At 38.3% G+C, this 18,579-nt stretch overlaps 1 protein-coding gene across 1 annotated transcript; it reads right to left on the bottom strand.

Annotated features, from left to right (window-relative positions):
- On the bottom strand, positions 1-18,109 carry dnajc3a (DnaJ (Hsp40) homolog, subfamily C, member 3a). Its single transcript, XM_084725057.1, has 12 exons — positions 17,865-18,109; positions 17,221-17,331; positions 17,001-17,125; positions 15,755-15,829; positions 12,739-12,891; positions 12,419-12,600; positions 10,612-10,731; positions 10,179-10,284; positions 9,581-9,701; positions 3,256-3,388; positions 2,695-2,843; positions 1-576 (listed from the first exon to the last, which is right to left on the bottom strand). The coding sequence occupies exons 1-12, from the start codon at positions 17,944-17,946 to the stop codon at positions 419-421; spliced, it is 1,515 nt and encodes a 504-aa protein (XP_084581183.1). The 5' UTR covers positions 17,947-18,109; the 3' UTR covers positions 1-418.
- Between the last annotated feature and the right edge of the window lie 470 nt (positions 18,110-18,579).

The following is an 18,579-nucleotide window of genomic DNA, read 5'->3' as shown; positions in this document are numbered from 1 at the left end:
TCAATTTAATGTACATAAATAGTTCTTTATTTACAGTTCAGAAAAACTCCATTCATATAAAAATAGCACTGTACCTATGTACAAATTGAATCTTCTGAATGGATGTGAATCGTAGAGTGTACAATACATGGAAAGGATGCAAGTGTCAGAATTAACCACTTACAGTTGACAGATAAAAGCTGCTTCACACATGGCAGATATTTGTTAGCACAGCAACAGACCTTCCCCAAACGGAATTCAAAGTTGTATTATTCAACAACAGAGATGCATCTTTAATTAAGGTCACTGAATTAAAGTCACAATTTTCTGTGAGACTTGTCGATATGCACCGACACCCCTCATGCCAGTGACCTCCCTTTTAAATAGGGAGGAAAATACAAAAGAAATCGCTCCAGCTGTGCTGGATATGAGCAGTTCCTCAGTTGAAGTTGAATTTAAAGTTGAAGGGTCCAGAGCCAAACGGATTGAAACCCTGGAAGCCTTGGAAGCCTCCGTGGAAGTGATGATGATGATGATGACCCTGCTGGCTCTCTGGATCCATGGGGTCTTCACCGTGGTCAAACTTAGTTCTCATCTCTAGGAAACAGATTAAATCAGTCAATACAGAATAACTTAACAAAATAATATATAATTTGTATATATTTTGAATTATAAATCAGTCCCTCCAGGAATTGGAGTTTTGTTTTTATTGCTGCCCCATAATGACAAAAGAGGGTCAGTGAATCAGACAAATAAAACATTATATTGTTATTGGTTACCCTTCAAGACACAAATAAACCCGATCACAGTGCCACACTAGTGATTTAGCCTCACTACAGCCTAAAACTAATCATCCAGCATTTTAGATCAGCAAGTCATCAATAAGCATTTTGAGTTTTGAAATTGGTGAGCAGGACTGCTGCAGCTGGCAAAAGCAAAATTTAGTTACAGTTTAATCCCTCCAGACAACTGCAGTGTCAAAGCAAGTCTGCTAAAAAATATTTTTAAAAAATACTCAGTGATTCATTCAGTATTAATTAAGAATTAATAAATTAATATTTATTCTACAAAATATATTTCCACTCCACTAAAAGTTCACCACTGATAGGCTCAGTATATTATTTTAAATTCTGACATCATCATTTAAGGGTCACTACAGAGATAGACTGTTTTTTTTTTTTTTTTTTAATGTAAGACTCATTTTGTTTTAACCAGGAACAGCTATTTTATCGCTCCCTCCAAAGCCAACAGACTCCTTTCACAGAAACTGGCTTGTCTTTTCCACTGCTCCAACAATCAAAAACTGTTCATTCACTGAGGTAGATGTGAAAATATTCTGGATGAACACACCGTTTCTTCCCACCGCTTCTGATGTCTGACCTCCCTCTCTCTCCTCTTCCGATATATTCACATGGTGAATAGTGTTTAGTTCGATCAGACCAGAGTTGGTGATTAAACAAACAGTGGAAAAACAAACCAAGACTTTTTTTGGTGAGTTCTGTTTTGATTCTAATAAGTTTGAATGAAGATGACAGCGACAGAATTGCTGTTTCTGTAAAGGGATCTGACAATAGCAATAAAACAGCTGTTTCTGGTTAAACAAAACACATCTTACTCTTAAAAAAGGTCTCACTCTGCAGGGATCCTTTCCATAATACTGTCAGACACTTAGACTGGGTTGCACAAAGAAAGATTAATCTAAGATTAGTTCTAATCAGATCTCAGCAAAAGGTTTAAAGTGAGTAAATCCAGATTTAAAATTGAGCAGCAGAATTAAGAACTCAGCGGTTTAGTGTATCCAAGTTTATTGCCGTAAACCAAAATTAAATAGGCTTTAATCAATATAGAGATGCATGCTTATCCAAGTAAAAATTTTAAAACTGAATTTGACAGGACTGGGTAAGTATGAAAGAGAGGGGGAACTTTTAACTTTTGACTGCCATGTGACGTTAAAGAAAAATTTAACTGTTTGCTAGCTAGCTAAAAAGCCAATAAAATTATAGTTTGCTAGCTAGTAGCTAGCAAAAAACTTGGCCTATGCTGGATTGCCATCTAAAAAAAGTCATCAATTTTAAAAGTTAAACCTCCTCTTATGCCTTTAATGACAACAGCTGAAGATGTGACAGGAAATGGGGAGAGAGAACAGGGGAATGACATGCAGCAAAGGGCCATGGGCAGGAGTTGAACCCACGACCGCTGCAGAGGACTCACAGCCTCTGTACATGAAGTGCACGCTCTACCAACTGAGCTATCCAAACACCCCTGGTGCAAGATAATTTACAGTTAAACCATGATTTAATCAAGTTTAAGCATGAATACTTGTTGGAACAGCCCAGCCTGAAAATAACAATCTGAGCCTGTCAGTGGCAAAACAAGAACTTTTAGTGGATTTAATTTGATGGAGCACAGTTACCCATGAGGATTACACAGTTTGTTGCACAGCTATTAAGGTTTTTGGTGATTAATCAAACATGAACTTGATGTAGTCCAATTAGAGCTATGCTACAATACAGTGCGGTTCAGTTTGGTTCTGTACAATGGTTTGGAGAAAACCATTTTACTGAAATAAACATGTCGCCCAGTAAAATAATGAAGCTCCTTGGACAAAATAGCGAGTAGCGAGCGGTTCACAGCAGCCCCTCAGAGGCCTGACATTTACTGGTAGACTGGCAGTAACAACTTTCCAGTGTGTCTGCTGAGAACACACACACTTACCTGGGTCAGTGAGAACCTCTTTAGCCTGAGCGATGTCTATGAACTTCTTCTCCGCCTTCTTCTTCTCTTCCGGATCCTGGAAGTTGTCTGGATGCCACTGCTGCGCCAGTTTCCTGTAGGCTCTGATAATCTCCTTTTTCTGGGCAGTTCTGTCACAACGGGGAGATTATCATCAGCACATTTATTACAGATAAAACAGCTTATTTTCAACATAAGCTGGACCTAATAATATTCGTCCTAGTGTCAGGGTTACCACATTGGTTCTGATGTAATAAACCACTTCTTTTTTATAACTGAGCTTCCAGTGCATTGAAATGTGTTATGTTTTGAATTGCCAATAGGGATAAATGGTTTCCGGAGCAGCAGAGCAGTGATTGTTCAACACAGGCTCAAAGCAAAAACAAATTGCCTTTGTGATGCAGACTTAAAAAGCAACCCATTTGTGAAGGAATACCGGAATTCTTACTGATTTTGCCTGAAGAATCTATAAAAATCTGGAAGTCTGGAATAGACCCATGTACAGTTAAAAGAAATATCCAAAATCCAGTGATCAGTTCCCACCTCTTCACTCCAAGGATCTTATAATAATCCCTCTTCTGGGACTGTTTGAGCAGTCGCTGAGCTTTCTCCAGGCCTTCTTTTATTTGACGGTCATTCTCGTTGTGTTTTCCAGCGGTCTCATAGTCCTTAATAGCTGGAAAATAAAAAGGCAGGACAGAATCAGTGTTGCTTATTCATCCAAAGCAGCTAATGGAAAGTGAAGTACAGTATTTAAAGACAGTCCTTCAATGGAAAAAACAAAAAAAACACAGCCTTTAAGACTGTTGTGGCAAACATGCACCCTTCTGAAGAGTCTTAATCCCTCTTTGTCACAGACTTATGTTATGCATCTGAGCCTTGAATTAGATAATGAAGCCAACAAAAGACACAAAAGAATTTACATGGATTAGCTAACAATAACTGTATTATTTTACAATCTGTGCCTTAATGCAGCCATCGTGACACTACATCCCGTTTCTTGATTCTCGTTATCCGCCATTTTCAGACATTTTCACTAAAACAATCAATCATTAAAACAATGAAGGGGACCAATATTTGCTATACTTTGTGGGTTGATTTATATTTAAGGTATAGTTAGGGTTCTTATTTGAAGCGAGGTTGTATGAGGTACTACAGCAGACGCCCATCAGCACACCCCAGTTTGGAGAAGCAAAGAGGAGAACCAGCATGGAAGCTATGCAATGTACTGTCAGCAACAAAACATATTTTGTTTACTTAAAAAAGACCCATCTTATAAAAGAAAAAAAAAATCACTGTGTGCAAGAAACCATTATATAAGCCCAATAGCTATATAATATAATTTATTCCAAATGTCTCTATGTAACCTACATAAGCAAACAAGACCATCAGCGAGATAGTTTGTCTTAATGCCTGCCACCGCCATTCTGTGATATTGGTTGAAACAAGCCTGTGTTTACATATCCCAAAGCCAAACTTTCAGTAATCACTATGTTAGCCAGTTAAAAGGAAGCAGAAGATTTTTTATTTAGATAATTTTATTTTTGACGTATATTTTGCGGTTATTATGGTGGAAAAACTACAGCTTTTGTCCACAGGGGCCTCAAAAATCAACAAAATATGAAAGTTGCTTATAGTAGCTTCAAGCCAAGCATTGCACTGGCAGAGGCTGTTGTTACCTGTTACCTGTTGAGGCTTGCAGAGACTATCGTGTTAGAAATGTGATCAACTGTAGTGAAACAAGTGATGAAATCTTTAACGCAAAAAGTCATGACCAAAAAAAACGTACAAAAAAAGCCCCACTTGAAAATGACTCTTGCATTTAAAAACTATTGTTCTTGCAAGACTCATGTTGTTTTTCATGTCTCCGTCACTACAGTATAACCAACATTACGACCTTCGTAACATTATTTAACTAGCGTCATTAGTAATCCATTTAAGAAAAAGGTTGATCTTGAATGATTAAATAAACCACTTTATTCATTAAGCCCAATCTCCTTGAGCTCATGTTGCAGCAGCTCCTGGCTGTCTGTGTGCACACGTCTGGGTGCTTTGAAGCTTGTTTACCCTGAGAGGTGTACTGAAGTGAATTTAACACCCATGGGTCCTGACAGTTTAAAAGCCCACATGAGGTTCGGCCTTCCCACCTGCCGGTATGTTCATGCCATGTTAATGACAGCATACACAGCCTCAGCTCAGCCAGCAGTCACAGCGGCTGCAGGAGTGTGGTGAGGTAATTACTCTGAGGGCAACCTGCCTGCAGTGATGTTGATGTTAATTGTGGGTTTAATTGGAGGTTTGTGTTTGTTTTCTTTTTAAATATAACATGCTGGTGACTTGTTTTGTCCTCATCTAAAATAAATACGAAAATCATATATTTGGGTTCTATCTACAAAATAGGAACATTTATCTGAAAGTTGTAGGAACTTGTGGCGAGTAGGAAACACACCACTGACTTGAATAAAATTACAGATTTCTCTCATCTGAACATGGTTGGAAACATTGGATGATGTAAGTATCTAACTCAACATAATGTATAACATATGTGTAGTCATTTTTAAATATTTTAATGCAGACGTGTTACATATTACAAGTTTGCAGATTATATGAAATGAACTTTAATCCATCTGTCTCCTGCATCTTTTTTTATAACTGCTGTTTTCTTTGCTTGTGTGTTGACTTTTACGTCCAACACTTCTATGAGCTGTTAGCTGAGATAAACCTAAAATTAAACATCAATGTGTCACACTAACCTCAAGTGGATAGGGAAAAAACAGAAATACATTTCAATTTCTGTCTGCAGAGCACCAAATGCTTTTGATGATTTTGTAATTAAATGTATAATTTATTTTCTTCTCTAAAAATCCATCCACACGGGATAATATTGTACTTTTTCCAAGCACTTCAACATCAGACAAGTAAGCTGAGGGCTTTTTTCAGCAACTGCACAAAGTGCAGCTCCATGTAGAAAAAATGGCATTTCTTTATGCATGCTGACGTTGTTTCTTTGGCTGTTTACCATTATCAGTGACAATGTTGGTGGCCACTGGCCAAGTGGTAAAAGATATGTACCATATAACTGTAATGTCCCATGCTCAAATTAGAGATGGGACCGATCCGATCCAATATTGGCACCTACAGTGCACCACAATGGCTGAAGGACACCGTTACACAAGTTACACAAAGTACACAAGCTTTCCAGACTGAAGTTCACTTTCAGCTTCATGTAATCTTACAACTACAAGAAAAAAGATGCTGATATCTGCAGATATCCAATTTCAGATATTGGATTGGTGCATCTTTAGCTCAAATCCAGCAGGGGACCTACCCTGCCTCGACCCCTGTTTCCTATCATTGCTCACAACCGCAACAAATTAAATACAAAAAAAAGTTTTGTACTTATAATGTCAATAATGCAACAAGAAAGAACAAATGCTGTTGGGATGTCTCATCTACAGCAGCAAGTCTGTCCTGTATCATAGCTTTTCCTTTCAGCTACCTGTCCAGCCATCTGAAAGTGTCATGTACGAGGTAAAAATGTTTTTCATCCGCTGTCTCTTATTTGAATGACGCACTTTGTCAAACTGTTGTCATGTAACAGATTCAACGTAGTTACCACGATTCAAGGTTCAACTAGCAGCAGGCTGTTGAAAATAACTAGAAAAAACTGTGTGCATCACACTGGTTGGTTGAGTCACTACTTTACAGTATTTTACTGTATGGAGTGCTAATCAATAGATTGTTGGAGCTTGACACACTGGGTACACCTCAAACTTCATGAAAATTGTGAAGGTAGAAAATGAAAATATTTCTAGGCCTGGTGTAACATCAGGTATCTACTAATATAAGACACTATGTCTACTTTGTGGTCGGTTGGTCAGCTCTTATCCAATCAAATTCTCATTGGTCAGACAGTCATTGTGGTTACTTTCATAAGGATAGAAGCACGTCTTTATTCATCTTTGTCTGTGTAACATGATGCAGACCTGATTTATTCTATTTTTGAGTGCGAGGCTGTTTACTAAACATTTAGGCTCCAAACTAATTGACGCCATGTCAAAGAACCGGGACAAATCACTTTATCAGTCCCCAGTTTCAGAGAACAGAAGAACTGAGCGAATAAAAAGTTTAATTTTGATGACAACATATGTGTTGATTTTACTCTGTCTGACTGCTTTCTTAACAGGCGCCTGTCAGTAACATTTCAAGCGTAATTATGGATTGATAATGGCTGTCTGTCACCCAAATTCAAAATGTGTAATTTTTGCCATGTTTTATGTTGTCTTAGTGTTTATTTTGTAGGTTGTCCTGTTGAATTTGGCACTAGTATGCTGCTAATACGGCTGTCATCACACAGGCTTGGGCGATATTGGACTAATGTTGTAATACTGAGAAACAGTTAAGAGATGTGTGTTACAGTTAAGCCTCGTTTGAGGTCAACTGAATAACGAGAGTAGGTGGACAGACAGATTCTGATCCCGGGTGGCTCTGCTCTGTGATCCTCATTGCCGCTGTGTGTGGGTGTTTTTGTTGTTGCCTGTCATCGTCTGTAAATTTACTTGAGACATGCCCTGAAAGTGACAATGTAGCTAACTTAATGTGTGAAAAAGAAATTGTTAAACTGTAGGAAGTCGTGTGCCCGGCAATGCTGTGTAACTTTGATTAGCACCATTTAGGCTACCAGGAAGGGTGCAGTCAGTGCACTGTGGTTGATTTAATGAACCCAGAAACAGTTTTTTGCAGTTTTTTTCCCCAATGACCAATCGATTCTTTGGTTGACTACAGCCCTTGACTAGAATTTGTACATTTTCAACATTGGGATCACCATTTTTTTCAACAGACAAAAGCTCCCGTTTGGTTTTTCCTCTCAGCAGTTATTACTTATACAACTTTGTCCCATTCCTTTGCATGATGCTTCTTCAAGTATTCTAGAAAGTGTGTGGTATTAAATATTCATTCATTAAAAATTCAAGGGACTCCATCCCTTGACACCCTTAGATGTCACACTTTGGATTTTGCCCTTTTACTTTTTTTTGTCTGGCAGGCAGCTGCTCTCACCCACCTGCTACACTACTGATACTCAATGTTCTATTGCATATTTGTAATTTATTTGTACTGGATTCTACATTTTCTAAAATGTTTCCAGTATTTGATCCAATGTTTTTGCTTAATATCAGACTGATTGAAATACTGGGTATCGGATGTGTGACAGTTTCAAATTGTAATAACCTGAGCAGCTGGAGAGAAAATCATTCTATAGGAACCAGGGTTCACTCCGACACGGCGATGGGTGGGATGCCTTACACAAAATTTCAAAATTAATTGACAGATAAACATAAAATGTGGGAAGGGACTTTGACAAAAATATCCATTGGTTGTTTGCAGGGTGGCAGCAGAACATCAGGTGCCAGGTAAAATGATGGCTGAGAGACAGACTATTCCTGGGGATCTCAGCTGCCATCACTGGACTTTCTGTGATTTGACAACAGATAGGAGACGCTGTTTCAGCCTAATCTCCTCTCAGCCAGCAAACGCTTCATGGAGATAGTAAGTGCCGCGTATGTGTGAGTATGTATGTGTGTTTTGGCATGGCCACCGAAGATTGGCTTTAGGATTGATAAACAAGTAATTCTGCATAATTTCAGCCAGCAGTGTGGGGCAGCTCTTCATCTTGCAGGCTATACTTACTTCTAACACACTGTGCTCTACACCTAATTCTAATTATACCGTATGGGATAAGCACTCTAACAGATGACGTTCCAGGCTTTAGACATAGTGGTTATATGCTTTAACCAAATTAGATATGGACACCCCTGCTGTATTTATCTACGTTTAGTCTTTATTGTGCTTATCTAAATTCAGAGTCAAAATGGATTTGTTGATGAGCACAAAGATTGTGTTAAATGAGGCAGAATCTAATTGGATGTGAGCATCTGACTGTATGCTGCCTGACAGCGTTTCATTTGGATGATATCACACTTCTTTTCCAGTAAACATAAACAAATTCTGACAAATAAAATTATCATATAGTAATGTGTATGATGTGTCACTGACATTTTAACTTAATTTGACAGTGTTATTATGTAGTGTTACAAGGGCCCCTTGTGTTAGAGTCCTGCCATGACACCAGGAGTTCGGGTTATGACAACACCTCATTTATATAAAGGGTCGGCTTAATAGCAGAAATACTGCATACTACATACTGCAGCCTCCAAAATGACCAAACAGTTGAATCAACACCTCTTTGAAACTGTTAAAAAAAAAAAAAGGACATTATAACCTTCATGAAGGTAGGATTTCATTGCATGACTGTTGTACTAGATTGCGTTATTTTTAGCTAGGTGTATTGTAGGGCTGTCACAATATCAGATTTTTGCTACACAGATTTTTACAAAATCATAATGCTAATGCAATTTCATATTTAACTTTGTTTATTTTGCGCTTTGTCTCTTTTTTTTAGCAAATTAATTACACTCAAAATATGTGTGTAGGAAGGCGAAGAGAGAGTCTGTAACCATAACTGTGAGAAAACATACAAAAAGTGCAATTACACTTAATGGACACTGAAACGGTGCGTGTGTGGGGGAGGAAGACAAAGTGAGAATGGAAGGAAACGGAAATGATTCAAGGGCGTACAGCACGTTTAAGAGGCACGGGATTATTTACACAATATTATCATATGTATATATATTTAAATGGTTCTCATCACCAAAATGTCACTCACAAGAACAGGTAAAGTGGTTTAAGATAAGCAGAGCTATTTAGAAAAAAAAATCAACACACAACACCTGTGTCATAATTTAGTCCATCTTCAACTTTAGTGGCCACAGACTTTCGCAACAAAAAATGAACAAATTCCCAGGCTTACCTTCCTCATACTGTTCCTCCTGGACATAGGCCTCAGCTCTGTCCTTCAGCACGTTAACGTTCTCTGGGTCTGACTGGAGGACTTCACTGCACACTGAGATAGCTCTGCTAGCCTGCTGGTCCTGGTCACGAGACAAAGAAAACACTCTGTTTGGATGTTGTGCTGTCAGATTTCCACTATACGATTATCATAGCTAAAAGGATGTACAATAACAATACTATCACGATATCTATAGAATATACATATAATTACTTTTGTTTATTGTGTTTTGCCTCTTTTTTTGGCAAATTAATTAAATTCAAAATGTGAGTGTAGGGAGGTAGAGGGAGTCTGAAACCAAAACTGTACAAAAGCATACAAAAAGTGGAATTCTACTTAATGGATAGTGAAAAAGGCAGCTGGATGAACTGATGAACAAAAGATCCACAAGGTTGAATGATATTATATGTGTATTATTCAGATTATATCGATATTTCATTTTTTAACTGTCATGGTTATCGTCAGTATGGATAAATCATGACACGTTTAGTTGGATGTACAGCTTAATGAAGTCAAAGAGTGAGTTAGTACACCTCATGGCAGCAGGAAGGGGTCTTACCTGTGCCAGCGCATGGCAGATGCGCTCCTTGGCAAGCAGAGTGAAATGGTGCACGTTGGGCTCAGTCTTCATCACTGCCTCATATTTGCTCACTGCGTCTTCATACCTAAAAGAGCAGGAGGCAGGTAGGTGTTTGAGCAACACTGTCGATACAGCAGAATGCAACATGGATCATTGCACCCACAAACATCATGCCACTCTTGTTATTCCCTCTGTTTAGTCTTGTGAATATGATGTCTTATGTATGTCAAATGTGATGTGACATCCATTCACATCAAGACAGGATTTGCATGCCTGTTTGTAAGAGCAGAGATTCGGAGTGCTTGAGGGAAAGAAGCAGTCATTGTACGGCTGATGCAATCCCTGGTATTCAGAGGGGATATCATTTTATTTTTACAAGGATATACAATTGCCTGAACACACACATACATACCTCTGCTCTCGCATGAGCTCCTCGGCAGACTGAATCTGTTTGTTGAGCTTTTTGACCTGCTTGTAATGGCTGTAGCACTGCTTGTGATCAGGATCGAGCTTCAGACACTCACGCACCTCACTGCAGATCAGATGAGGAGGAGGAGGATGGTGAGAACAGACTAATTTGCCATATTACCTGATGTACATGCTATACTGCCAACTTACAGAAGGAGGACAAAAATAACAGGAACACCTTAAAATAACACAACAATCCAGCAGTTAATGATGACGCTCAAAATGTTTTGATTTCAACTATGTGAAAAATAATTTTTATGTGACTTTTGAATTAAACATGAGACAAAGAGATAAAATGACTACTTTGGACTACTTGAATTTGTAGAGCACATGAGTATCGAGAGGAAATGTCTTTGTCATCATTGAAAGATGACAACCCCGTTTCCAAAACAGTTGGGACACTGTGTAAAACAAATCAAAACATAATGCCATGATTTGCAAAAACTCTGACCTATATTCAGTTGCATACAGCAAAAGAACAAGATATATAATGTTCACACCGATTAATTTGATTGTTTTTCTAAATATACACTCCTTCTGAATTTAATGCCCACAACATGTTCCAAAAAAGTTGGGACAGGGACATGTTTACCTTGTTACTTGTTATTTTGTGCTTCATAATGCAACACACATTTTCAATAAGAGACAGGTCTGGACTGTGGGCAGGTCAGTCTAGTGCCTGAACTCTTTTACTGCAAAGCCACGCTGTAACACATGCAGAATGCGTCTTGGCATTGTCTTGCTGAAATAAGCAGGAACAAGTTTGGAGAAGCCTACGTTGCTCCAAAACCTGTGTGTGCCTTTCAACATTAATGAGGTCTACAAAGATGTGGCAGTTAGCCATGACACCATGGGCACCAACACGCCCCGATACCATCACAGATGCTGGCTTTTGAAGCTGAGCTGGTAACAATCTGGATGACCCATTTCCTCTTTAGCTCAGAGGACTCAGCAGCCATGATTTCTGAAAAATGAATATGACTGATCAGACCGCAGCACCCTTTTTCACTTTGCATCAGTCCATCTCAGATCAGCTCGGGCCCAGAGAAGTCAGCAGCATTTCTGGATGTTGCTGATATGTGGCTTTTTGGCCTTGCATAGTAGAATCTTAACATTTGTAGACGCAGTGACAAACTGTGTTTACTGGCAACAGTTTTCCCAAACTCATGTAGTATCCTTTATAAAATTATGTGGATTTTTAATGCAGTGCTGCCAGATGGGTCAAAGGTCACAGGCATTCAATGATAGTTTTAGCATTGCTTCATACATGCAGAGATTTCTCCAGATTCTCTGAATCTTTTAATGTTATTATGGATCGTAGATGGTGAAATCCCTAAATTCTTGCAGTTTTGTGTTATGAAACATTGTGAGTTTGAACATTCAGTATCTTGTCTTTGTACTATACTCAATTGTTTTTATTTACATTTTACACAGCGCCTCAACTTTTTTGGAATTGGGGTGGTACTGTGAGATGTTATCACCACAACAATAACTATCAAGTTAAGATAAAACAGTCTCAACAATACACCAACTTTATGAGCAATTCACTGCAGGACTGTTGTGTTCTATTGTAAGATATATTCTGGTATTTTTTTAATTTGTCTCCTTATTATTGCAAGGCAAATTCAATAGATATATATTGTATGTTTAAACAGTTAATGTCAATGTAAAAAAGTGACATGTGACATGTTGTCATATACTGATACAGTACAGGAGCTTCGCAAAGACAGCAGTCTGCAAATGGGCCTTACTTGAGGGACATCTCATGGTCTCCAAGATTATAGTAGATGGTGCTGAGTTTGTAGAAAGCCTGGGTGTTGTCATTCTTTAGTTTGGATGCAGCTTTAAGGTCACTGATGGCCTTCCCCATCTCTCCCATTTGAATGAAACACTCTGCTCGCATCTCACGAGAGGTCACATCCCAAACGCAAGTCTGTAACAGAGGAACAACTCTTACAAACTGCAGTACCAGTTACTATGCAAATGCTCTGTGCGCCCTGCAGTGATGATACCATGGACAATGTCATGCTTGCAGGAAAATTAGGCAATGCTGACAAGGTAGGTATCTTACCTCAATGATAGTGTCAAGCTGGGCAGCAGCTGTCACATAATCCTGGTGGTTGAAGCTGCTGCGTGACTGAGCCACCAGGCGCTGAATTTCATCTGACTTTGTCAGCTGACTCTGGGCTTCCCTCTCCTCTTTGTCACTGGGGTTGGACTTCAGCTGGAACATCGCAAGGTAAGGAATTATATTGCATACTTATATTCATGATTAAAGCGGTATAAGTGGAAAAAAGATTGAAGCCAGGGCAGATAATGGAATATGAGGTGTAGATGGTAGACCTGAGAGACCAGAAAATCAGTGTGTTTAAGAAAATTTGATTCAGACCTTCACAGACACATTCCAATATGACCTCTTATATTTCTGAAGAGGTTCTTGTGCCAACTTGAGTGCACTGCCTATCACAGCAGTAGCAGGGCTTACTATTCCCTAAACCCATTACATTATAATCAACCTCATCATAGAGGTCATCATATCCACAAGAGCAATCTCAGCTAATGACACATCCTTTACAAATAGACCTAGGCACCCTTTAAGTGGTTCCTGTGAGCTCAGCTCAGGAAAGAGTGTAATGCATAAATGTGATGCATTATGCTGGCCCAACGTTGTGGACTGCTGAAACAGCAGGACCGCATGCACCCCTGGCCAGATCCCTTGACATTAGATCAGCTAAGTGTTGTCCACGCAAAACTGCACAAGACTGGATGCTGGTTGGCCTCTGCTGAGAATGTGGCTCCTTGACCTCTTGATGGAGGAGGCGTTACACTTGATTGCAATTATAAAAGTTTTTATTCCTTAGACAGTCACAGAAAATGACGCTTTAACTTGTATTTAAAAACACTAATCATATAGTTTAGCAGCCTGTAGTATAGTGCTGGGATTTTTAAGGATACACAATATGGATTTTTTTCAGCCTCTCATGGCTCATACAGATAAGATAACCAATAATTTCACATTTTTGTATTTGAAATAACTTGTAGTTAATGTACACCTGAGGGTAAGAAAAGCTCAAATGCAGTGTGCAAAGATTGATAATTTAATATTTCATGGCTCTGACCAAACCATATCTAACTGGCATCAATATTACAACAAAAAACAAAGAGCAGCTCTTACTCTTCAAATGTTTATTTAGTTTTTATAGCACAGTTCATCACAAAACTTCTCAAATATATTTGGATTTTAGTATTTAAGAATTAGGGGTGTCATGATGCACCAAATCCACAATTAAATTTGACTACTGATTTTCAGGTCATGATTCGATTTGAGGTTGTTTTTTTTTTTTACTGATAGCTATGCCATTATTAGACTATCAAGTCTTGATTTTTAAAGATCAACGGATGATTGGTCTTATAAGAATAGTTTACATTGTATCAAGTGTGATATAACGGCCAGAAAGCTACATTGTTGAGTTGTTTTTTCTTCAAACATGCACTGGATGCCACAAGTAAGCAGAGGTTGAGAAAAATTTAATTTTAATTTAATTTTGAAATAGTGACATCCCTAGAAAGAATTCAAAATAAATGCTATATGTAGACCGATACAGATGGATAGACCAACGTCGTCAGATAATTTATCCGCCCTAATGTTTATTGTGCATCCCTAGTATCCGTCCAATCCTGGCCAAAATCACTGGATCAGAACTATCCCGTAAATCTTTAACTAAATTTTGAGTGACATGTCATAAACAGAGATGTGTAGCTGGAACATGGTGCTGATCAATCAAAACGCTGCTAAAAGTTCTGCATGTGAAAAAGTTTATATAAAAACAAACAGCATTGTTGTGTCATGTTGTGGCCTGTGCATTTCTTCCTTCATGGGAGTAGAGTGTTTTTTTCAGTATGTGACCAGTGTTTTTTAGATGGCTATGTTAAGCAAAGTGCATCTATACAAATGTATTATTAACAGCTTAGAAGTTTAAGATGGGGAGAAAAAAACGCGGTATTGGATTGGTATCAGTATTGACAGATACTCAAGGTTGCCGTATTGGGATCGGATGTGAAAAAGTGGTGCAGAGCCATCTCTAGCACACTGCAACCTTTCATATTAGCCACCTGAGGTTTTACATTATAGCCTTTCAACTAGGAATGCAGAACTAACCACAGAGCTTCAACCTAAATGTAATAAATCAAAAGTTAAGTCATTTTCTGTGTCTTCAAATTAAAGGAAATGTAAGAGCAAGGAGCAAATGGTCACAACAAGCCTATGAGGCTGCAGGCTTGCCACATTCCCCTTGGTGCAATGTGACACCATCTGACATTCACATACTATCCATGTAGAAGAGGAACTTCATTTTCCCCTGCATGATTACCTCACCTGAGAATACAGCAGCTTTAAATGGAATCTAAAAATTAATAGTAGATATAACAAGGGCATTTATGTCTTCTGGGACTGTTGTGAAACTAGACTGTAAAATGGTAATTCTAATGGAAAATGCATTAGTGAGCTACAGTCTTAATCCCTAACGAGCACCTAAAAATGATCCCTGAGGGCCCAAATGAGAGTTCACTGCCAATTTAATTATTATCTACATCCTGTAAGATGGCTTATGGATGCAGGGTTTCTCTGTTCTCTCAGGTCTCATCCGTTTTTAGCTTCCTTTCCACTTGGAGTTTACTTAAGACTATCAGTAACAAAACCTTTAACATTGTAAACTGTATAGTACACCTCCACACAATATAGTGAAATAAATCAAGTGTCCACAACCGCAGAAAAACAGAAATATCCTTCACAACAATTAAGCTGTTAGTCTGTTAAATCATTGTCCTTATTGTAAATTGGCTGCAAAAAATAAACTGGCTGTGACAAGATTTCACCACATTCAGCACACTGAATGTGAATTCAAGAGCACATTTAGATATATTAATAAAAAAATCGGGATGGGGGTGGTCAGTTTTCATGCTTGAATTTAGTTTCCTGACAGCACCAGGCAACAGATCAACACTGACACCTCCTGGTTATTTAAAAGATAGTGTCTTCCTCTCAGTCTTGTTGCTGTAGAGTTTTAACTTGATATCACTATACTTACCACCTTCTTAAAGTCACTCTCTGCTTCATCTAGCCTGCCCTGCTTCAGAAGAAGATTTCCTCTCTGAAGTCGTGCCTGTTAAGAGAGGGAGAGAGAACTTTTTTGCATGAGACTGCAAATATAGTCTTATCAATACAGCTGACATGACTGACCGGTTTCCCAGAGCAACTGTGCCCGAAGCCCATTTAAATAATAAAACTTGCACATATACTATGCATATTTGCACAAATGCTATTTAAAGTAGCTTGTTCCAGTTTTTTTTTTTTTACTGTCAGACTTACATTGTAGGTCTAACTTGTTTTAAGACATAAAAATGTGTCCAACTGTGTGACGATTATTTCAAACCAAGTAGAGCTTCTAACCATTAGTTTATTAGATGATCAAAAGAAAATTAGTTGCCAACTATTTTGACCAGTGATTAATTATTTCAGTCATTTGTCAAGAAAAAATGTCAAACAATGCAGTTTCCAGCTTCTTAAATGCAGGGATTTGCTGCGTTTCTTTGTCATTTTTAATAGTTAGTCTTTAGGTTTTGGACCCTTGGCTGGACAAAAGCAGCAATTTCAAATAGTACTTTTATTTTTTGATATTTTATACACTAAACAATTAATTGAGAGAGAATTATTCAGCAGTAAATTGAAAAATGAAAATAATGGTTAGTTGCAACCCTAAAATTAGGGCTACACAATTAATGAAAATCTTATCAAAATTGCAAACAGCATTGTAATGAAGCAGTATTGTTCCAGAGATGCCCTGACTAGGTCTGCAGCTAATGATTATTCTCATAGTCAATTAATCTGTTGATTATTTTCTCAAAATGTCAAAAGACTGTTGACCATTATTTTGCAAAGCCCAAGGCAAGCTCCTCAAATGTCTTGTTTTGCTCACAACCCCGAAAAAAATCTTTTTATTGTAATAGAAGAGTAAGGAAACCAGAAAATATTTACATTTAAGAAGCTGTAATAATAGAATTAAAAAATTTTTTCTTAGAAAAAATTACTCAAACAGATTCTCAGAATGTTGCAGCAGTCTTGATCTTCTAGTCTTGTTCTCCAGATGTAAGAAAACATATTTGTTTGGTACAGACCCCAACAAAATGGGTTAGTACTGTAAAAATAGCATTCCCACTATTCATGAATCATATTGCAATTGCAATATCTGTCAAAATAATGGCAATGTAATTTATTTTTTCCATATCATGCACCTTAGTTCCTTAAAACCAAGATTTATAAAATGAAAAACTTACAGATGTGAAGTCTGGTTTGAGTTCAATGACTTTGCTCAAATCTGGCAGTGCAGACTTTGACTTCCCCATTGCAAGAAACACTGTAGCTCTCCTGTAGTAGGCCATGTAGTTCTTGGGATCTCCGTCTGACACAAGTACAAAGAAAACATTACAAGTCTTAAATTACACTTCCCAGTGTAAAAACCAAGTTAACAGTTTTTTTTAAAACTCTGTCACTTACCCACAGCTGCATGGAAATGAGAGAGGGCATCGGCTAGCTGGCCAGCAGCGAGCAGCTTCTTCCCCATCTCCATGTGATTGTCCACACTCCCATCCCTGCCACATTTCACCCCTGACAAAACATACACGATAAATATACTAAGCATATTATCACGTACAATTACAGCACTGCACTCCATTTTTAAATTACGTTAACAGCCGAGCAATGAAGGACAGCAGCATGTCAGTCAAATCAAAGTTAAATTAGACTTTGACATGTCAGAGAGCTGTCATACTACAGGTTAGCTTTCATGAAATACACAAACGTTAACTAGCTTACATTGTCAAATAAGTTGTTTGTTATGTTATTTAGCTGTTAATTACATGTAAGCTCGTGTAAACGGGTCAACTTTACTTTAACTAATTAGTTAAAAACGGGTTGCCTCGATTTAGCTAGCTTACTGTTAGCCAACAGTTATCGATAATGCTAGCTAGCTAGCAGTGACATTACCATTGACATTAGGGACATGACGTTACTTTGACTGAAAGCAGCCTGTCGGGACCATGATCAAAGTTTTTATTTAGTTAATAGTGACATTATGTAGCCTCTAACTATCATTAGCTTGTCTCGTAGTTAAAGTATCTAACGTATAGTGAGCGTCTTACCTTCATATCTCAGATCAATCAAAACAAGAACATATGGGATGTAGGTCAGTATCTTGTGAGTTAACTGGTCGACGGAAACCATGGTTAGACTCGCACCAGACAGCTCCTGACTCGTTATGTCCCACAAACTTCAGGTGATGTTATTCTCACTACTGTTTCATCCAATTCTCAACAGTCCCATGTGTTGACTGCTGTTTAGCATTGCTCCTCTTTTTCCCAGTCAGTCACAGCAGAGCACAGAACTCAACCGACCGGTCGTGGGTGGCGGTGATTGGCTGGATCGTATGGCAAACCCCGCCCACCTCCGTTGGTTCAACAGAGAGGAGCCACGGCAGCATAAAGCGGTCATCAATGTGTATCACTGTGTGTGCGTGTGCGTGTGCGTGTGTGTGTGCGTGTGTGTGTGTGTGTGTGAGAGAGAGAGAGAGAGAGAGAGAGAGAGAGAGAGAGAGAGAGAGAGAGAATAAGTGGTGGAAAAAGTATTTAAAACCTCTATCATATATAAGATTACTACAAAGTGTTCTGTTGTCCTGCCATTAAAATGTTATTTTGGTAAGAAATAAGAAATAATACATTTTTATAAAATCACTAAATTGACACAAAATATTGTTTTAAGATGTTTTTAGTGATTTAACAATACTTTTATTGCTCCCCCAGAGTCTATGATCAGAACTGTGTCCATAGCAGTGGTCTGCTCTACAGACCTCAGAATGCT

Source organism: Lutjanus erythropterus, chromosome 8 (assembly GCF_056507025.1).
Source record: "Lutjanus erythropterus isolate fLutEry1 chromosome 8, fLutEry1.hap2, whole genome shotgun sequence".
NCBI classification, from domain to species: Eukaryota; Metazoa; Chordata; class Actinopteri; order Lutjaniformes; family Lutjanidae; genus Lutjanus; species Lutjanus erythropterus.
The sequence above is the reverse complement of the archived record's forward strand: the minus strand, read 5'-3'. Positions and strand labels throughout refer to the sequence as shown.

Bases quoted from the DNA above. Each gene is read 5' to 3' on its own strand.
- dnajc3a (XM_084725057.1), bottom strand. From the start codon at position 17,946: ATGGTTTCCGTCGACCAGTTAACTCACAAGATACTGACCTACATCCCA. The intron at 12,892-15,754 runs GTAAGTATAGTG...GCGATGTTCCAG, and splicing joins AGAGTGACTTTAAGAAGGTG to CTGAAGTCCAACCCCAGTGA. The intron at 3,389-9,580 runs GTAAGCCTGGGA...TTTATTTTCCAG, and splicing joins GGAGGAACAGTATGAGGAAG to CTATTAAGGACTATGAGACC.